The sequence below is a fragment of the Notolepis coatsorum genome (genome assembly GCF_963971535.1).
Source record: "Notolepis coatsorum genome assembly, chromosome: 16".
Taxonomy (NCBI): Eukaryota; Metazoa; Chordata; class Actinopteri; order Aulopiformes; family Paralepididae; genus Notolepis; species Notolepis coatsorum.
This window is the reverse complement of record NC_140180.1, coordinates 24,390,771-24,408,284: the sequence shown is the minus strand read 5'-3', so window position 1 is coordinate 24,408,284 and position 17,514 is coordinate 24,390,771. Positions and strand designations below refer to the sequence as shown.

Genomic DNA, 17,514 nt, shown 5'->3' with positions numbered 1-17,514 from the left:
ACAATAGGTTGAATCATTATATAAAGACCAAATATGTATTCCTTGACCAAAGTAAGCTCTGAAACCATGTATTGTGCATCATTGTAGGTCAAACCATTAAAAAGTTAATTTCCACCGCAGCCATTTGGGATTTTGGTCTCTCACAAATTTCCCCCGCCTTTTTAAAAAATACACCCCGGCTAAAAAATTTTATTAACCCTCCTAGATGACAAATCCATTGAGAAACGGACCTTCGCTCTCCACGGTCACGGAAGTGCCACAGATGACCCAACTAATAGCCTACCACTGGATTCAAATATTTTGAAAATTTGATTAGATTAGATAAAATGTCAAATGTCATTATACAGCACAGTACAACAAAAAGAGGTTTGGCATCCAACCAGAGTGAAAAAATAACAGTAATGTGCAATAGTAATATGCAATGTAAATCAAATCAAATCTAATTTATTTGTAAGGCCCGACAACACACGTTAATGTCCCCATGGGCTGGACACGTCTTCTTTAAACAAGTCAAGTCATGTAGTGACTAAACGGGGCATAAGATACAGTATAGAAATTACTACTACTGAGTATAGTGCTAATCAGATGTACACAGAGTTGTAGTATTAATATGTACAGTGATACAGGTATAAAGACACCTGGGCAGCAGCGTAACTAGTAAGAGTAGGTAAGGGATATGTTCAGATATAGATATAGATATAGTATCTAATGATATGTAAGTCCACTATCATCCCTGTACCTAAAAAATCCAAGCCTGCTTGCCTCAATGACTACCGCCCTGTAGCTCTCACCTCCATAGCCATGAAGTGCTTTGAGAAGCTAGTAAAGGGCTACATCTGCTCCTCCCTCCCCATCAACCTGGACCCCCTGCAATTTGCATACCGCCCCAACAGGTCCACAGAGGACGCCATAGCCCATGTGCTGCACACAGCAGCATCACACCTGGACAAGAGGCAGGGGAACTATGTGAGAATGCTATTCATCGAATACAGCTCAGCATTCAATACCATAGTCCCCTCCAAACTCATAGCCAAGCTCAGGGACCTGGGCTTGAACTATGACCTCTGCAAGTGGGTCTTAGACTTCTTGACGGGCAGACCCCAGGTGGTGAGAGCAGGCAACTGCACCTCCTCATCCATCACCCTCAACATAGGGGCCCCCCAGGGCTGTGTTCTGAGTCCCCTCCTCTACTCCCTGTACACACATGACTGTGTGGCTCAGCGGAAAAACAACACAATCATCAAATTTGCTGACGACACAGTAGTGGTGGGCCTGATCTCTGCAAACGACGAGAGGGCCTACCTGGAAGAGGTCAAGGTCCTGGCGGGATGGTGCCAGGAGAACAGCCTCTCACTGAACGTCAGCAAAACAAAGGAGATGATTGTGGACTTTAGGAGGTCGGGGGTCAGGGACTACAGCCCCCTCAGCATCGACGGGGCACCGGTTGAGTGAGTGAACAGTTTTAAGTACCTTGGAGCCCACATATCCGAGGACTTGACATGGACCACACACATTGACAGTGTTGTGAAGAAGGCACGACAACGCCTCTACTTCCTCAGGCGCCTAAGGAAGTTCCATGTCAGTCAGAAGATCCTTAAGAACTTCTACTCATGTACAATAGAGAGCATCCTGACTGGCAATATCACCTCCTGGTTTGGGAATAGCACCGCACAAGACCGAAGCAGACTACAGAGAGTGGCACGTTCAGCCAAACGCACAATTGGAGGGGGGCTTCCCACTCTCCAGAACATTTACAACAAGCGGTGCAGGGGTAAGGCTAAGAGAATTATTAAGGACTCGAGCCACCCAAACAACTGCCTCTTTGAACTGTTGCGGTCAGGCAAGCGATACCGGAGTCTCATGGCAAGCACAGAAAGACTCAGAAGAAGCTTCTATCCCCAGGCCATCAGGTTGCTCAACGAACAATAACACTATGCAACAACCATCAAATGCACTCACAACACACACATCCACACGCACACACTCACTTTAAACAAACAACACACTGCAGCACCCACTCTCCACACTTTAGAACACACTTTATATTTATTGGTAAAGGATTTGCACTACAACCCATACCTCAGTACACCTTACTGTAATTGTACCTAAATTGTACCTCATCCCATTTCTGCTTTGCACTATATAGTATTGTATATTAGTATATTGCATAGTATATTGTATGGTAACTCAGTTACTCTATTCTGCATCAAACATTGTACATATGTATATACTGAACACTGTGTCTACGTACGTGACTTCTATTTTACTTCTATTTTTACATGCTATACTATTTTATTACATACTTATCTTTTGTCTAGCACAGTCTCTGGAGCGTAACAGAAAGAAGCATTTTGTATAAAAGTATTCTGTACTTCTGTATGACAACTATTAAAGAAACTTGAAACTAGAAGGATTATATGCAGGTATGTATGGAGAGATGAGAATATATATATGTAACGGTTGTGACAACGTCACCTCAAACTTCGATGCCCCGAGTGGGAGTCGAACCCCGGTATCCCACACCGCAGGCAGCAACACAGACCGCTATACCAAGAGGTGAATCCACTACTTCGCAACGTGTCTATCTGTCTTTTGAGGATGTGAGAGTGAGTTTAACCCATAGCACCGCCGCTACTCACCCCAGCCCTTCTTGACTGCGCTTCACGATACCATCCGTTACACTCACCCTCTCAAACTCACTCCACTCCACCCACGATGCCCCGAGTGGGAGTCGAACCCCGGTCTCCCACGCTGCCGGCAACAACACAGACTGCTATACCAAGAGGTGAATTCACTTCTAAGTAATGGGTTTATGCGTCTTTTGAGGATGTGAGAGTGAGTTCAACCCATAGCACCGCTACTCACCCCAGCCCTTCTTGACTGCGCTTCACGATACCATCCGTTACACTCACCCTCTCAAACTCACTCCACTCCACCCAAGGCATCCGGGTCAATAGGCACCATTGTAACGGTTGTGACAACGTCACCTCAAACTTCGATGCCCCGAGTGAGAGTCAAACCCCGGTCTCCCACGCCGCAGGCAGCAACACAGACCGCTATACCAAGAGGTGAATCCACTACTTCGCAACATGTCTATCTGTCTTTTGAGGATGTGAGAGAGAGTTTAACCCATAGCACCGCTACTCACCCCCAGCCCTTCTTGACTGCGCTTCACAATACCATCCGTTACACATATATACAGTAAGAATAAATATATATATACACGGTATATAGAGCATTATTATACATGCCATCATACAGAGTTATATGGGTTATATGCAGGTGTATAAGTAGGTATATAGAAGGATTATATGCAGGTATATTCAGCCAGATATGGATATAATAATAATAATAATAATAATAATAATAATAATAATAATAATAATAATAATAATAATAATAATAAATTTTATTTATATAGCGCTTCTCAAGGACCCGAAGTTGCTGACAATAGGCAGAGAAACAAGTAAAACAAAGAAACAAAAAAGGAACATAAGACCACGGGGGAAACAGGGGAAAGCAGCATGAGATACACAGAAACATAGAGCCACAGTAACAAACATCAAACAGGTTGGAGAGGGGGGAGGGGGGGGTTATGGGTGGGGGGCGTGAATACTTTCGGCAACCAACATGCCCTTCCGCATTGCTCTGATTGGCCAGCGTTAATGCGCCCTACGCCGGTCATGCGCATTATGCGCATTTCGTACTAGTCTCCCTGTGGGGAGGCGGGCGCCGCTGGTGTACATCTGAGAGCTCCAGCATAGCTATGTCCGCGAGCTAGGCGCAAGCCAGAGTAAAACACAGTTTTCAATCAATCAACAACATTAACGAGACTCTCGTTGTGTCTATTCTGCTAACGCTAACGTTACCGCTCATTGCTTTAACGTTACCTAGGCTCTCGCATCTATCTGCTAACGTTAACGTTAGCGTTAGCATTAAGGCTAACAAACTGTAACGTTACCAGTCTCGCGTCTATCTGCTAACGTTAGCATTAGGTAATAACCGGTTTAAAATGGATGGTGATTACCTCACGTTGTGTCTATTCTACTAGCATTAACCATTAGTTACTAGTACAAACAATCAATAGCGAGTTACTGTATATTGATCACGCTATGTACGATAGAACTAGGCAAAATCTGCATATGGCTCGCCGACAACAAACTATCATTAGACATGGGCAAAACAGAGTCCATTCTCTTCGGTTCAAATAACAAACTCAGCAAGACCGACGGCTTCTCGGTTACAGTGGGTGACAATATTATCACAAGGAAAGATGAAATTACCTACCTTGGTTCCATCCTAGAGGCTAATCTTTCCTGTGACAAAATGGCATCCAATGTAATAAAAAAAGTCAACGAACGCGATTCTTGTACCGGATCTCCTCTCTGGTAAACAAGAATACCCTGAAGACTCTAGCAGGAGCACTCATTCAAGGGTACTACGACTATGCTTGCACCTCATGGTACCAAAGCACCTCAAAGGCACTAAAAAACAAATTACAAACATCTCAAAACAAGCTAGTCAGACTACTACTTGACCTGACTCCTAGAACCCACCTCACCCCTGCCCACTTTGACAACCTAGGATGGCTTAGAGTAGACGACAGAGTACAGCAACTTGCAATGGGCCTGGTCTACAAGATACACTACGCGACCAAGGTACCCATGTACATGTCAAAATACTTCCCAAAGGTCAGTGAATACCACGATCACAACACCAGAGGGAGCTCCACAAATCATGTAAAACCCAGATTCGGCTCAAACAAGGGACTAAACACGTTTCGCAATTATGCCACATCAATGTGGAACGCCCTACCTAAAGCTGTAAAGGAATGTGAATCACTACCCACTTTCAAAATCACTCTCAAAAAACACCTACGTGAGACTGCAATTCGAAACTGGCCCCTACAAATGTCCTAACCTAGTTGTACAGTAAATGACCAAGTAAGGCTTTGTCAGTATTCCAATGTACAGTGTAAAATGTGTGCGTGTCCCCTACCCAACCACCCCCCCCCCCCCCCCCCCCACCTCCAATGTACAGCCCTCACCCAACCCACCCAACCCCACCCCACCCATCCAACCTCCTCCAATGTACAGTTTCTACGCCAAATGTATATACACTCCTTTTCTGGACACTTTTGTATCACAAACAGTACTGTATTTGCAAATCTGATATGTCATAAATGTATAGATGTAGCAGTACTGTCTATCTGTATGTCATGTATGTCATATATGTTATGATGAATTGAAAATGGGGGACCCTGATGTAAACAAGACGAAAGTCTTTCTCTGGTCTGCATCCCCTTAACAATTGTATGTATTGAGCTGTACTGTACTGTACCCATTATGCAATCTGTTAATAAACTTTTCAATCAATTCAATCAATAGCCATGCTAAAACACTAGCACAACATTAGCACCTAACCTAACAACAAGCTTAACAAGTCAGCGATCTTTTTGTGAGACTAAACTCTCCGCTCTGTGGCAAATTGTGTTGATGTCGGTTTTGTTTCATCAATAAATGAGGCAGAATACACAGTGACTGTATCCTTTTTTGTTTATTGCACTTGTTCCTGCTGCAAATGAAATCCTATGCGAGAGCTTAAAGATGGCGGCTTTCTGTTTTTGTGGAGACGCTCCAACGAGTGATTGGTCTCTTCTGACCAATCAGTGGTCTGCAGTGTTTCTTTTTTTTAAACTTTGACCAGTCAGCTGGTTCTTTTAGCGTTTATCGCTTTTTCTGGTCAAGCATGACCGACAGAAACAGGTTGAATGGGGTATAGATCGGGGGAAAGACACTGAGAAAATACGGCGAGTCCGGGAGTCGAACTCGTGTACCCCAGATCCGTGACGCGCACGGTTGTCCCCGACGCCGAAATAGCGTCCGAGGTACGCGGTGAGCTACTGGAGCTCCCCGGTCTGCAGTGTTTCACGTGACTTGCGATCTTCTACGCTCGTGCGTAGAGCTGGTATTCACGAAGGCGAGCGCTGGCCAATCAGAGCAATGCGGAAGGGCATGTTGGTTGCCGAAAGTATTCACGCGGGTGGGGGGGTTGAAGGCTAGGGAGAACAGGTGGATTTTGAGGCGGGATTTGAAGGTGGAGAGTGTGGGGGTGTCTCTGATGGACTGAGGGAGGGAGTTCCAGAGTCGGGGTGCAGTGCGTGAGAAGGCCCGATCACCAACATTTTAAAGTTTGGATGACGGGACAGTGAGGGAGGCAGTGGAGGACGAACGGAGGGAACGGGTGGGGCGGTAGGGAAGAAGGAGATCAGTCAGGTATATATGCAGTAAATATATAGAAATGTGTGTGTATATACGGTATATACAGCACTATTGTACATGCTACTAGACTATAGTATGAGGTAGGTAGTTATGATTATTATAATTATTTTTTTATCCACTTTTTCTCCTCCTGATTTTCTGTGTTTTTCTCCCATCCCAATTTAGTCGTTATGCCAATTCCCCCCTCCCCTTCCTGGTCGTTGCTCGCATGTGCCCCCCACCGGTCGGTCTAGGGAGCCCTGAAGTCTATCAGATGCTTCCTCCGAGACATAGGAGACAGCCAGCAGCATCTTTTCACCTGCCAGCGCGGACTCTCATTGGTGAGGTGTAACGTGTGGGAGGTCACACTACCCTCGCCATCTCCCTCCCTCGCTGTGCAGGCGCCCTGACCGACCTGTAGGAGTCGCTGTTTACAATGACCAGAATACCACCCCACCGGCTTCCCTCCCGCTGACTCTGCCAATTGAGCCAGTATGACGGCCGACCAAGCCGGAGGCAACGCTGACAGCCGGATTCGATACCAGTGTCTCTTGTGTTGGTGACGAGCGCTTAGTCCGCTGCGCCACCCAGACGCCTGGTAGTTATGATTACTATGATTACAGTGTAGGGCAGTAATAACTTTTATTTTCTTGATTGTGTGTTTAGGAAGCCAGTCTCTCATTGGAGCAGCTCAAGGCTGACTGACTGAAATTGATTGATTGATTGATTGATTGATTGAAAAGTTTATTAACAGATTGCAGAATGGGTACAGTACAGTACAACTCAATACATACAATTGTTAAGGGGATGCAGACCAGAGAAAGACTTTCGTCTTGTTTACATCAGGGTCCCCCATTTTCAATTCATCATAACATGAATGAATGAATGAAAACTTTATTTAACAGATTGCAGAATGGGTACAATACAGTACGGCTCAATACATACAATTGTTAAGGGGATGCAGACCTGAGAAAGACGTTTGTCTTGTTTCCATCAGGGTCCCCCATTTTCAATTCATATAGACATTTATGACATACACAACATACATGACATTTATGGCATAGGGACATATAGGTATTTAGTACTGATACATTTGTGACATAAACGGTATTCAAATATACAGTACTGTTACCCCTAGATCCTGACAGAGTATATACATATGATGGGGAGGGGACTGTACATTAGGAGGGGGTGGGTGGGTGGGAGAGAAATATACATACGGTGGGAGGGAATATATACATGCGGTGGGGAGGAGACTGTCTGTTAGGAGGTGGTGGGGGTTTTGGGCATTTACGGTGGCCAGTTTCGAATTGCAGCCTCCCGTAGGTGCTCTTTAAGAGCGGTTTTGAATGTGGGCAGGGATTCACATTCCTTTACAGCTTTGGGTAGGGCGTTCCACATTGTTGTGGCATAATTGCGAAACGTGTTTAGTCCCTTGTTTGAGCCGAATCTGGGTTTAACATGATTTGTTAAGCTTCCTCTGGTGTAGTGGTTGTGGTATTCACTGACCTTTGGGAAGTATTTTGACATGTACATGGGCACCCCGGTCGTATAGTGTATCTTGTAGACCAGGCCCATTGCAAGTTGCTGTACTCTCAGCTCTGTCGTCTACTCTAAGCCATCCTAGGTTGTCAAAGTGGGCAGGGCCCAGGGGTGAGGTGGGTTCTATATGACATACACAACATACAGATAGACAGACAGTACTGCTACATCTATACATTTATGACATACCAGATTTGCAAATACAGTACTGTTTGTGATACAAAAAGTGTCCCGAAAAAGTGTATATACATTTGACGTAGAAACTGTACATTGTCAACTGACAACTGTCTTCTGGTTTCTAGCTTTGGAATGGTGAAATCCCACGGATTGGAATGTCAAAAGAAGTATTACTAGGATTGTTTGTGAATTCCTAGTGCCACAAATACAATACTGCTGACCCTATAAATGAAGGACACACAGGCATGCCTGTGTGGAAAATGGGTATTTCAACGTTGGTTTATAATATTACAATGTAAGGAAGTAGTCTCTCAACTCGGATACTCACCCATACAAATATAGGAACTCAGCAAGACCAAAAGCAAAAACATGATCTGCGGAGACAAAAAAGTACACACAAACGATAACGGGTTTAGACTGTTGCATTGGCTCTTAATTAAAGTGGAGCCCGTAAACAATCACTTTCACATTCTTTAGCATAGCCGCCTCCTAATGACCTAAGAACAAAGTTAAAAACTTACTTGTAAAATGTCCCCTGTTCCAGCTCTGCATTAATTTCCAATCTTGCAATTCCGTGGAGTTGAATCACAGCAACAAAGTAAAACAGAATATATTCTAAATTACATCGTGGTTCGCAGGAAAGACTTCACTGCTGCCGCTGGTGATCACTGGCACTGTAGACATGTTGGGGTGTGGCCTAATGGGGCGTTGCCATTGTAATGCTGAAATATGATTGGCCACAACACCCACAACGCCAATAGTATCCAGCTGCAGACCTTCAGACCAGCGCTTACAAGCCCCGCACATACAAGCCCGCACATAGCAACCCCTCGCTTCCATTGGCTGATTTTGGTCACGTGATTTTGGGTCACGTTGCACGTTGCACTGCGGGATTGATTGATTGATTGATTGAAAACTTTATTAACAGATTGCCGTATGATTTGGGTCACGTTGCACTGCGGGATTGATTGATTGATTGATTCATTGATTCATTGATTGATTGATTGATTGATTGAAAACTTTATTAACAGATTGATTGATTGATTGAAAACTTTATTAACAGATTGCCGAATGGGTACACGTGACCACAGGCCCTGATTGATTGATTGAAAACTTTATTAACAGATTGTAGAATGGGTACACGTGACCTGACCGATTGATTGATTGATTGATTGATTGATTGAAAACTTTATTAACAGATTGCAGAATGGGTACAGTGACCGATTGATTGATTGATTGATTGATTGATTGATTGATTGATTGAAAACTTTATTAACAGATTGCAGAATGCAGTACAGCTCAATACACACAATTGTTAAGGGGATGCAGACCATGCAGTACTGTTACATTTGTGACATACAGTAAATATATACAAGGGGGAGGGAACTGTACATTTATGATGAATTGAAAATGGGGGACCCTGATGTAAACAAGACGGAAGTCTTTCTCTGGTCTGCATCCCCTTAACAATTGTGTGTATTGAGCTGTACTGCAGATATATTTCAATTGCCTTACTTATTTACATAAGTATTATAGGCCTACAGCAGTATTGTACAGACAGTCTGTGTGAAGTCTGTGTGGTTATCCAGCTGCACAAAGGCAGAGCAAGAGGCTCTACAGAGGGTGGTGATGATAAAGCCATGATAAAGACCTTCAATCAGCTGAAGGGGAATCCCTCCAAGCTGCTGTCAGCGCTACACACCTTCGGCCGCTCTGGTATCAGCCATGCATCAAAACGTGCACACGCACTCAGGCGAGTCGCTAACCGTGCTGGGCCAAGTATAGCGGCTCAACCCACCTCTGTTGCCCGTCGTAAAATGAAGCTCGGGGGTCGACGACGGCTCGCTGCGGGGAGGCCGAAGAAAAGTGTGGTGAGCACAGACCATCGCTATAGTTTCCCAACAGGAGTAAAGTCTGGAACGCACCACAGCCTGTCACAAGCAGTAGAGATGTGTCGTAGCAATCCGAAGTGACATTGACCACCAATATAGCATGTACATAAAGACCCAGTGCCTCATCCGTAGCTAATATTGCACTACCACAGGACCTAGCATGTCCTACCATGCTCTGTAAATAACTTATGTACATATACCGATATGCCCTACTCTGTTTACTTGTTTTATTGCACAATGTCGTTCTATTGGATTCTATTATATGTTATTACTATTGTATTATGCACATCTTTGCGGGCACGACCACCCGCATTTAATTTTTTTTTTTTTTTTGATATTTTTTGCACAAATCTCTCCAATATTCAAAACATCTCTTTCCACATCACCATATGCAACTTCCAAGATTTGCCTTTTTCTTTTTTGTAAGAACATACAAAACATGTAAAGGACTCATACAAATACATTAACAACTCAAGTTCAAGTTCAAGTTCAAGTTCTTTAATAGTTGTCATACAGAAGTACAGAATACTTTCATACAAAATGCTTCTTACTGTTACGCTCCAGAGACTGTGCTAGACAAGATAGTATCAAATAACATAATAACATAATATAGCATGAATTTAGAAGAAGAAAATGAGGTCACAGTGTTCGGTAAGCGTCCCAGACACATGTAGGTGTGCATGATAGCATGCATGCATGTGTGTCTCCAACATATGTATGTGGGTACGTGTATTGATTGATTGAATTGATTGATTGATTGATTGAAAAGTTTATTAACAGATTGCAGAATGGGTACAACTGACATGGAAAATAAAAAAGACTTACGAAAAAAAGAAAAATACTATACTATACATTGTGCGTATACATCCCTGATATATATACTTTGCATGTAGACCGATCTACCTGCGAGCAGGTATGTGCTGCATCCTCTATCGGGATGCCACCCTTCTCCATATTGCATGTGAGAGAAAGCGTCCCAGACACATGTAGGTGTGCATGATAGCATGCATGCATGTGTGTCTCCAACATATGTATGTGGGTACGTGTATTGATTGATTGATTGAATTGATTGATTGATTGATTGAAAAGTTTATTAACAGATTGCAGAATGGGTACAGTACAGTACATCTCAATACATACAATTGTTAAGGGGATGCAGACCAGAGAAAGACTTTCATCTTGTTTACATCAGGGTCCCCCATTTTCAATTCATCATAACATATATGACATACATGACATACAGATAGACAGTACTGCTACATCTATACATTTATGACATATCAGATTTGCAAATACAGTACTGTTTGTGATACAAAAGTGTCCAGAAAAGGAGTGTATATACATTTGGCGTAGAAACTGTACATTGGAGGAGGTTGGTGGGGTGGGGTTGGGTGGGTTGGGTGAGGGCTGTGTACGTAAGCATGTGTACATGCCTCACATGTGTGTGTGTGTGCATCTTCCAGGTATGCGACTGTACTCCTATCTCTTGTGTGTGTCTCGTATCCATGCGTGCCTCCGCCCCCTATGTGAGTGTATATCTCAGGTGTGCATATATATGTGCGTCTCAGCTACGTATGTGTGTGTCTCCTATGTACATGTATATCCCCCATATGTGTCAGTGAGAGCCTATACCTCAACTATGTGTATATGTAGGTGTGTGTATGCCTATTTCCTATAAGTGAGTATGTGCATGTATGTGTGCCCCTGACATGTATAACTTAGCCTTGTGCATATGAGTGTGTGTAAACCTATTATGTACACATACGAATATGTGTATCCTAGATACTTGTATGCGGCTAAACATGCGCATATGAGAGTGTGATAGAGACAGTGACCATTCCATAGATATACCATCCGGACATAAAATCCATGTACATACATATATAACACATTATAAAGTACAAGTACCATCAGATCAGATCCCCTTTTTCATATTCATCCTTGATATCATTGTAACCCCACCTTAATCATTTGTCCCCAGACCGTTCAGTCAGGTGTAGAAAACTGTCCCATAAACGTGTATGCAAATAAACAACTTGTGACAAATAAAACTCTTGACTTGACCACCAGCCTCTCTATCTAAATGTTATATTGTTAACTGTCTAGTTAGGCATTAACTGTGTTAATCTAAATGTTATATTGTTAACTGTCTAGTTAAGGCATTAACTGGGTTAATTAATCTAAATGTTATATTGTTAACTGTCTAGTTAAGGCATTAACTGGGTTAAGTGGGGAGTGCGTCATGGTACAGTTTCAGTAAGTGGGGAGTGTAAACAAGTTGAACGCGTCACGTGAAATAACGTTACGTGAATAAACATATAACGTTACAATGTACAGTTTCTGACAGCTGGCTGTGTTGTGGGGGGACCCTGGTGGAAACAAGACGAAAGTCTTTCTCTGGTCTGCATCCCCTTAACAATTGTATGTATTGAGCTGTACTGCACTGTACCCATTCTGCAATCTGTTAATAAAGTTTTCATTCATTCATTCATTGTGAAATGTGCATAACGTTATGAATAAACCGCGAAGTCACGCGAAATAACGTTATAAACGCGAATCTGGTAGTATATTTATTTGTATCTTCTTGAGATGATAACATTACATCCGCATTTTACCGCATGGCGAGCTAAACCAATCAGAGAGGGGCTTCGCTCAACCAATCAAAGAGGGGGCTGCAGAAATGGAGCCCAACCAATCAGAGAGGCGTCTGCAGAACCTCAGCCATTGGGTGGGACCCAAATCACGTCACCAAAATCAGCCAATGGAAGCGAGGGGTTGCTATGTGCGGTGCTTGTATGTGCGGGGCTTGTAAGCGCTGGTCTGAAGGTCTGCAGCTGGAAGCATCTCCACAACGCACACACACATTCACAAGCACAGAGCGAGAGGGTCATAGGGTCCAGCTGCAGCTTCGGAGCGATCCACAGAGATTGATTGATTGATTGATTGAAAAGTTTATTAACAGATTGCAGAATGGGTACAGTACAGTACAGCTCAATACATACAATTGTTAAGAGGATGCAGACCTGAGAAAGACTTTCGTCTTGTTTCCATCAGGGTCCCCCATTTTCAATTCATCATATGACACACATGACATACAGATAGACAGTACTGCTACATCTATACATTTATGACATACCAGATTTTCAAATACAGTACTGTTTGTGATACTAAAAAAATCCAGAAGAAGAGTATATCATTTGACATAGAAACTGTGCATTGGGGGAGGTTGGGTAGGTGGGGTGGGGCTGTACATTGGAGGTGGGGGGGGGGGGGGGGGGGGGGGGGGGTTGGGTAGGGGGGGGACACACACTGTACATTGGAATACTGACATACATTTGACATAGAAACTGTACATTGGAGGAGGTTGGGTAGGTGGGGTGGGGTTGGGTGGGGCTGTACATTGGAATACTGACAAAGCCATGCTTGGTCTTTATTGTACAACTGGGTTAGGACATTTGTAGGGGCCAGTTTTGAATTGCAGTCTCCCGTAGATGTTCTTTGAGAGTGTTTTTGAAGGTGGGTAGTGATTTACATTCCTTTACAGCTTTGGGTAGGGCGTTCCACATTGTTGTGGCATAATTGCGAAACGTGTTTAGTCCCTTGTTTGAGCCGAATCTGGGTTTTACATGATTTGTGGAGCTCCCTCTGGTGTTGTGATCGTGGTATTCACTGACCTTTGGGAAGTATTTTGACATGTACATGGGTACCTTTTAACTGGCCCAGAGGACTGCTCCGCTACGAGCTGCTCCAGGGTCAGTTTAACTGTTTTAACTGGTCCAGAGGACTGCTCCGCTACAAGCTGCTCCAGGGTCAGTTTAACTGTTTTAACTGGCCCAGAGGACTGCTCCGCTACGAGCTGCTCCAGGGTCAGTTTAACTGTTTTAACTGGCCTAGAGGACTGCTCCGCTACGAGCTGCTCCAGGGTCAGTTTAACTGTTTTAACTGGCCCAGAGGACTGCTCCGCTACGAGCTGCTCCAGGGTCAGTTTACTGGTCCAGAGGACTGCTCTGCTACGAGCTGCTCCAGGGTCAGTTTAACTGGTTCAGAGGACTGCTCTGCTACGAGCTGCTCCAGGGTCAGTTTAACCGTTTTGGGGCAATCTTAGTTAATGTTGGCAGCCAACGTTAGTTTAGTTTTTACCGTGACTTGGGCATACAGGGATGGTGAGGATGCACAGAATGTTAGACACATTGGACCCACTGCTTGTGTGGCTGTTGGTGGCACTTTAACTACCTTGGCAGGACTTAAACTACCTGGGCAGGTCTGGTCTTAAACTACCTGGGCAGGTCTGGTCTTAAACTACCTGGGCGGGCTGCCCAAGTAGAGCCTATGTATCGGAAAACATGTTAAGTATTTGTGGCAAATATTCTTTTCATTCAATCTTTATTTCAACTCAAATTCATTGAGGGCAAGGCTTCATTTCCAGATCAGATTAGAGTAACTAGTTACCGGGTACTTAGTTACTCGTTTTTTTTAACAATGTATTTATTGGGTTTTAGTTTCCAAATTACAACATGTATATCAGCAGAGCAGTATTCAGCAAACAACTTAGTAACTAGTTACTGGCATCACTGCTCGTATCCCATACTTCTCAAATGTTCTCACTAATATGCTGTAATCTATTGTATCAAAAGCCTTCTGCAGGTCAATATAAATATCAATAGATATTGTCATTTTCAACTGCCTTTGTTATTTCTTCTACCATCTCCATCACTGCATATGTAGTAGTTCTATTTCCCCTAAACCCATACTGGTGTTCACTCAATATTTTGTATTTGCTAATGAAAAGATCCAGTTTCACAAATCATTTCTCTAATATTTTAGAAAACACCTCTTTGAAAAGACAGATTGCATAGGTCAAAGGTTTTTACAATAGAATCAATTACTTCTTTAATAATTACCATGTCAATGGAGTTTATTGATGTTTTGTTTTTGAATTTACTTACAATTTCAATTATATCTATTTCATGTACCCCACAAAGGAACATAGAACTGATATTACCATTAATCAGATTATTAAACATATATTTTTTTATCCTCAGGCACAACAATTTTGCTGGCCAAAGTAGTTTCAACACCCACAAAATAGTCATTGAAATCTTCAACGATGCTTTAAGTGTATTGATGAATACAATAGAATATAGAATGAGTGCAATCGTAATAAAACTTGTGCAATCAATTAAGACAATTACAGAATATGGTGAAATGGTTGGTGATCAAGGATTTAAACTGACCAAAGCATATCAAAGTATTGCGTTTTAGGGTTTGTTGAATGATGTTCCATGTGTCGGTTCAGTACAAACTCTTATGTGACTTCTTACACTCTTATGTTGTGCTTCGCTGCAATACACAATAATCCACACATTCAAAGTCGGTGTAGAAAGGAGACACGGGTGCGGTGGTTGTGTAATAAACTACCCGGTGGTGCCAGAGGAGGTAGGCTGCTCTTCTTCTCCCTCGGGGAGGACTGGGCTTGTCTGCCACTCCTTTATCATTGAGTTTAGGTGTCAATTCTCCCTCTGGCTTGTGCAACAAACACAAGGTGTTCACAACACACACACACACACAGACTCCTTTCTGTATTTTTCTCCCATCCCAATTTAGTCGCTATGCCAATTCCCTTCCTGGTCGTTGCGCGCATTGCCCCACTGTCGGCCTGGGGATGGTGTAGAACTACCACATGCCTCCTCTGATACATGTGGAGTCGCCAGCCGCTTCTTTTCACCTGCCAGCGAGAAGTTTCCCTGGGGGAACGTAACGCATGTGGAGGTTCACGCTATTTCCCCCAGATTCCCTCCCTGCTGGGAAAAAAAACGGTAGGAGTCGCAGTTTACAACAACCAGGACACGCACCCCACCGGCTTCCCACCCGCTAACACTGCCAATTGTGTTAGTAGGGACGACTGACCAAGCCGGAGGTACCGCTGACAGCTGGATTCGATCCCAGAGTCTCTGCGGTGGTAGGCGAGTGCTTAGTCCACTGCGCTACCCAGCCGCTCCGCCAAAAAGATACTTTTGAAAAAATCAAAAGCAACCTCTTATTTTATGTTTTCTTCCATGCCGAATGAGTACTCTTCTGATAAATTACATGTGCAGTCGATTTAAAGAGGTCCTACTGCATTATTGCACGTGGAAAACACAATTTTACTATTTGTCGATTAGTCAACAAATCCCATGACTTATGAATCAACTAAGAATGTCTTTGGTCGAGGAACAACCATAGTGTGCGGGTGTTGTGGCTCCTTATAGCCTGTTCTGCTCCACCAACGCACCTGTCGCACTCACACAGTGACAGGATACTATTCAGGTGCACGAAGAGACGGATGGAGGGTGAAATTGTCCACTATTTTGACTTCACAATGAACAATCTGTTTTCTTTCTGCCCCTCTCTCTCCACCGGTCTGTCTCTCTCCACCTCTCTCTCTCTCCACCTGTCTCCACCTCTCTGTCTCTCTCCACCCCTCTCTTTCCACCCCTCTCTCTCTCCACCCCTCTCGCTCTCCCTCCACAGTCAAACTGCCGTTCCCTCACTTCACTCCCGAGGGCGTGACCTCCGTGGCCCAGTGGGGCCTGCTGGCTCTGATAGGCTACTGGGTGCTGACGGTGCTGCTGCGCCTGCTGATCGGCGCGGTGCGGCAGGTGTTCTGGACGGTGAAGACGGTGCTGTCCCTCTGGCTCTTCGGCCTGATTGTGAGCGACGGCGACGTGGCGGCGGACACCACGGCGGTGCGCCTCGGCGGCCTGGTGCTCGGCTGCGTCCTCCTGAGTCTCGTCGGACCCGGGTCGGAGAAGAGCGCCACGGTGGACAATCGCCTGAGCACCCTGGAGGGACGGCTGAAGGCCGTGGAGAGGAGACGGCGAGGGGGAGGTGGTGTTGGAGGAGGAGGCGATGAGATGGACAAGGGGGATGGTCACGAGGGTTAAGGCGATGGTAATGTTGATGGTCTCTATGTGCCAGTTAGTTGTTGAAAATAAAGTAACCTCTGGGATTTTTCTTGGATTGGAAATGCTCTTTTATTTTTTTTATAATAAATATGAATGTGATGATCATTGACGGATTACGTTGTCCAGCACACAGTGCGTATGAATGGCTGCGACGTGGATTCGCGAGAGGTCACACGGGAAGTATGGCGATAGAAAAGGGAACAAGCTCGCAACACAGGATGGATGACAAAAACGTTCCAAAATCGATGATTTTTTTTTTTTTATTAAATTATTTTGATTAACTCGCAACAAAATGAACACGTCTTTGATGGGAGGCTTGCTTGCTGCGTTGTCGAGTAAATCCTGGTGTTGAGTAAATCCTGTAATGCTGACAAATAGTAGTCAGTTAATATTTGGATGTTACATATTACAAACATATACAATGTTTATTGTCAATTAGATTGATTCCGGTCTTTTAGTGAGAAAATACCAATAACATTAGTTGGGAATTGTAATGGATGAGCCGGGATTGTAAATAATTTATCAGATCGTTACTGGCTAGCGTTAAATATACGCTATGTCATAATGCAGTTGAATGACGTCTCTTCTGGTATTCTGTACCCTGCTCTCCCTTAAATACTAGTCACGTTCTGAAATCTACAGCATAACCCAATGTATTTCGATTGATTACAATGAATTGAATGGAGAAAAAAACATCAG

General features: G+C 43.9%; 1 protein-coding gene across 6 annotated transcripts in view; it reads right to left on the bottom strand.

Annotated features, from left to right (window-relative positions):
* The window catches only part of LOC311243099 (uncharacterized protein), an 89,847-nt gene that overhangs the window by 32,287 nt on the left and 40,046 nt on the right, over positions 1-17,514 (bottom strand). The window contains exons 1-2 of one of the 6 annotated variants that reach the window (XM_084332183.1): positions 8,501-8,653; positions 8,308-8,353 (exon numbers count right to left, since the gene is read on the bottom strand). The exons of the other annotated variants lie outside the window; for them this stretch is intronic. Of the exons in view, the coding sequence (XP_084188309.1) occupies positions 8,308-8,350 (43 nt within the window). The 5' untranslated portion in view covers positions 8,351-8,353; positions 8,501-8,653. Of the gene's footprint in view, positions 1-8,307; positions 8,354-8,500; positions 8,654-17,514 lie in introns of those variants that run through there. 6 annotated transcript variants of the gene reach the window in all.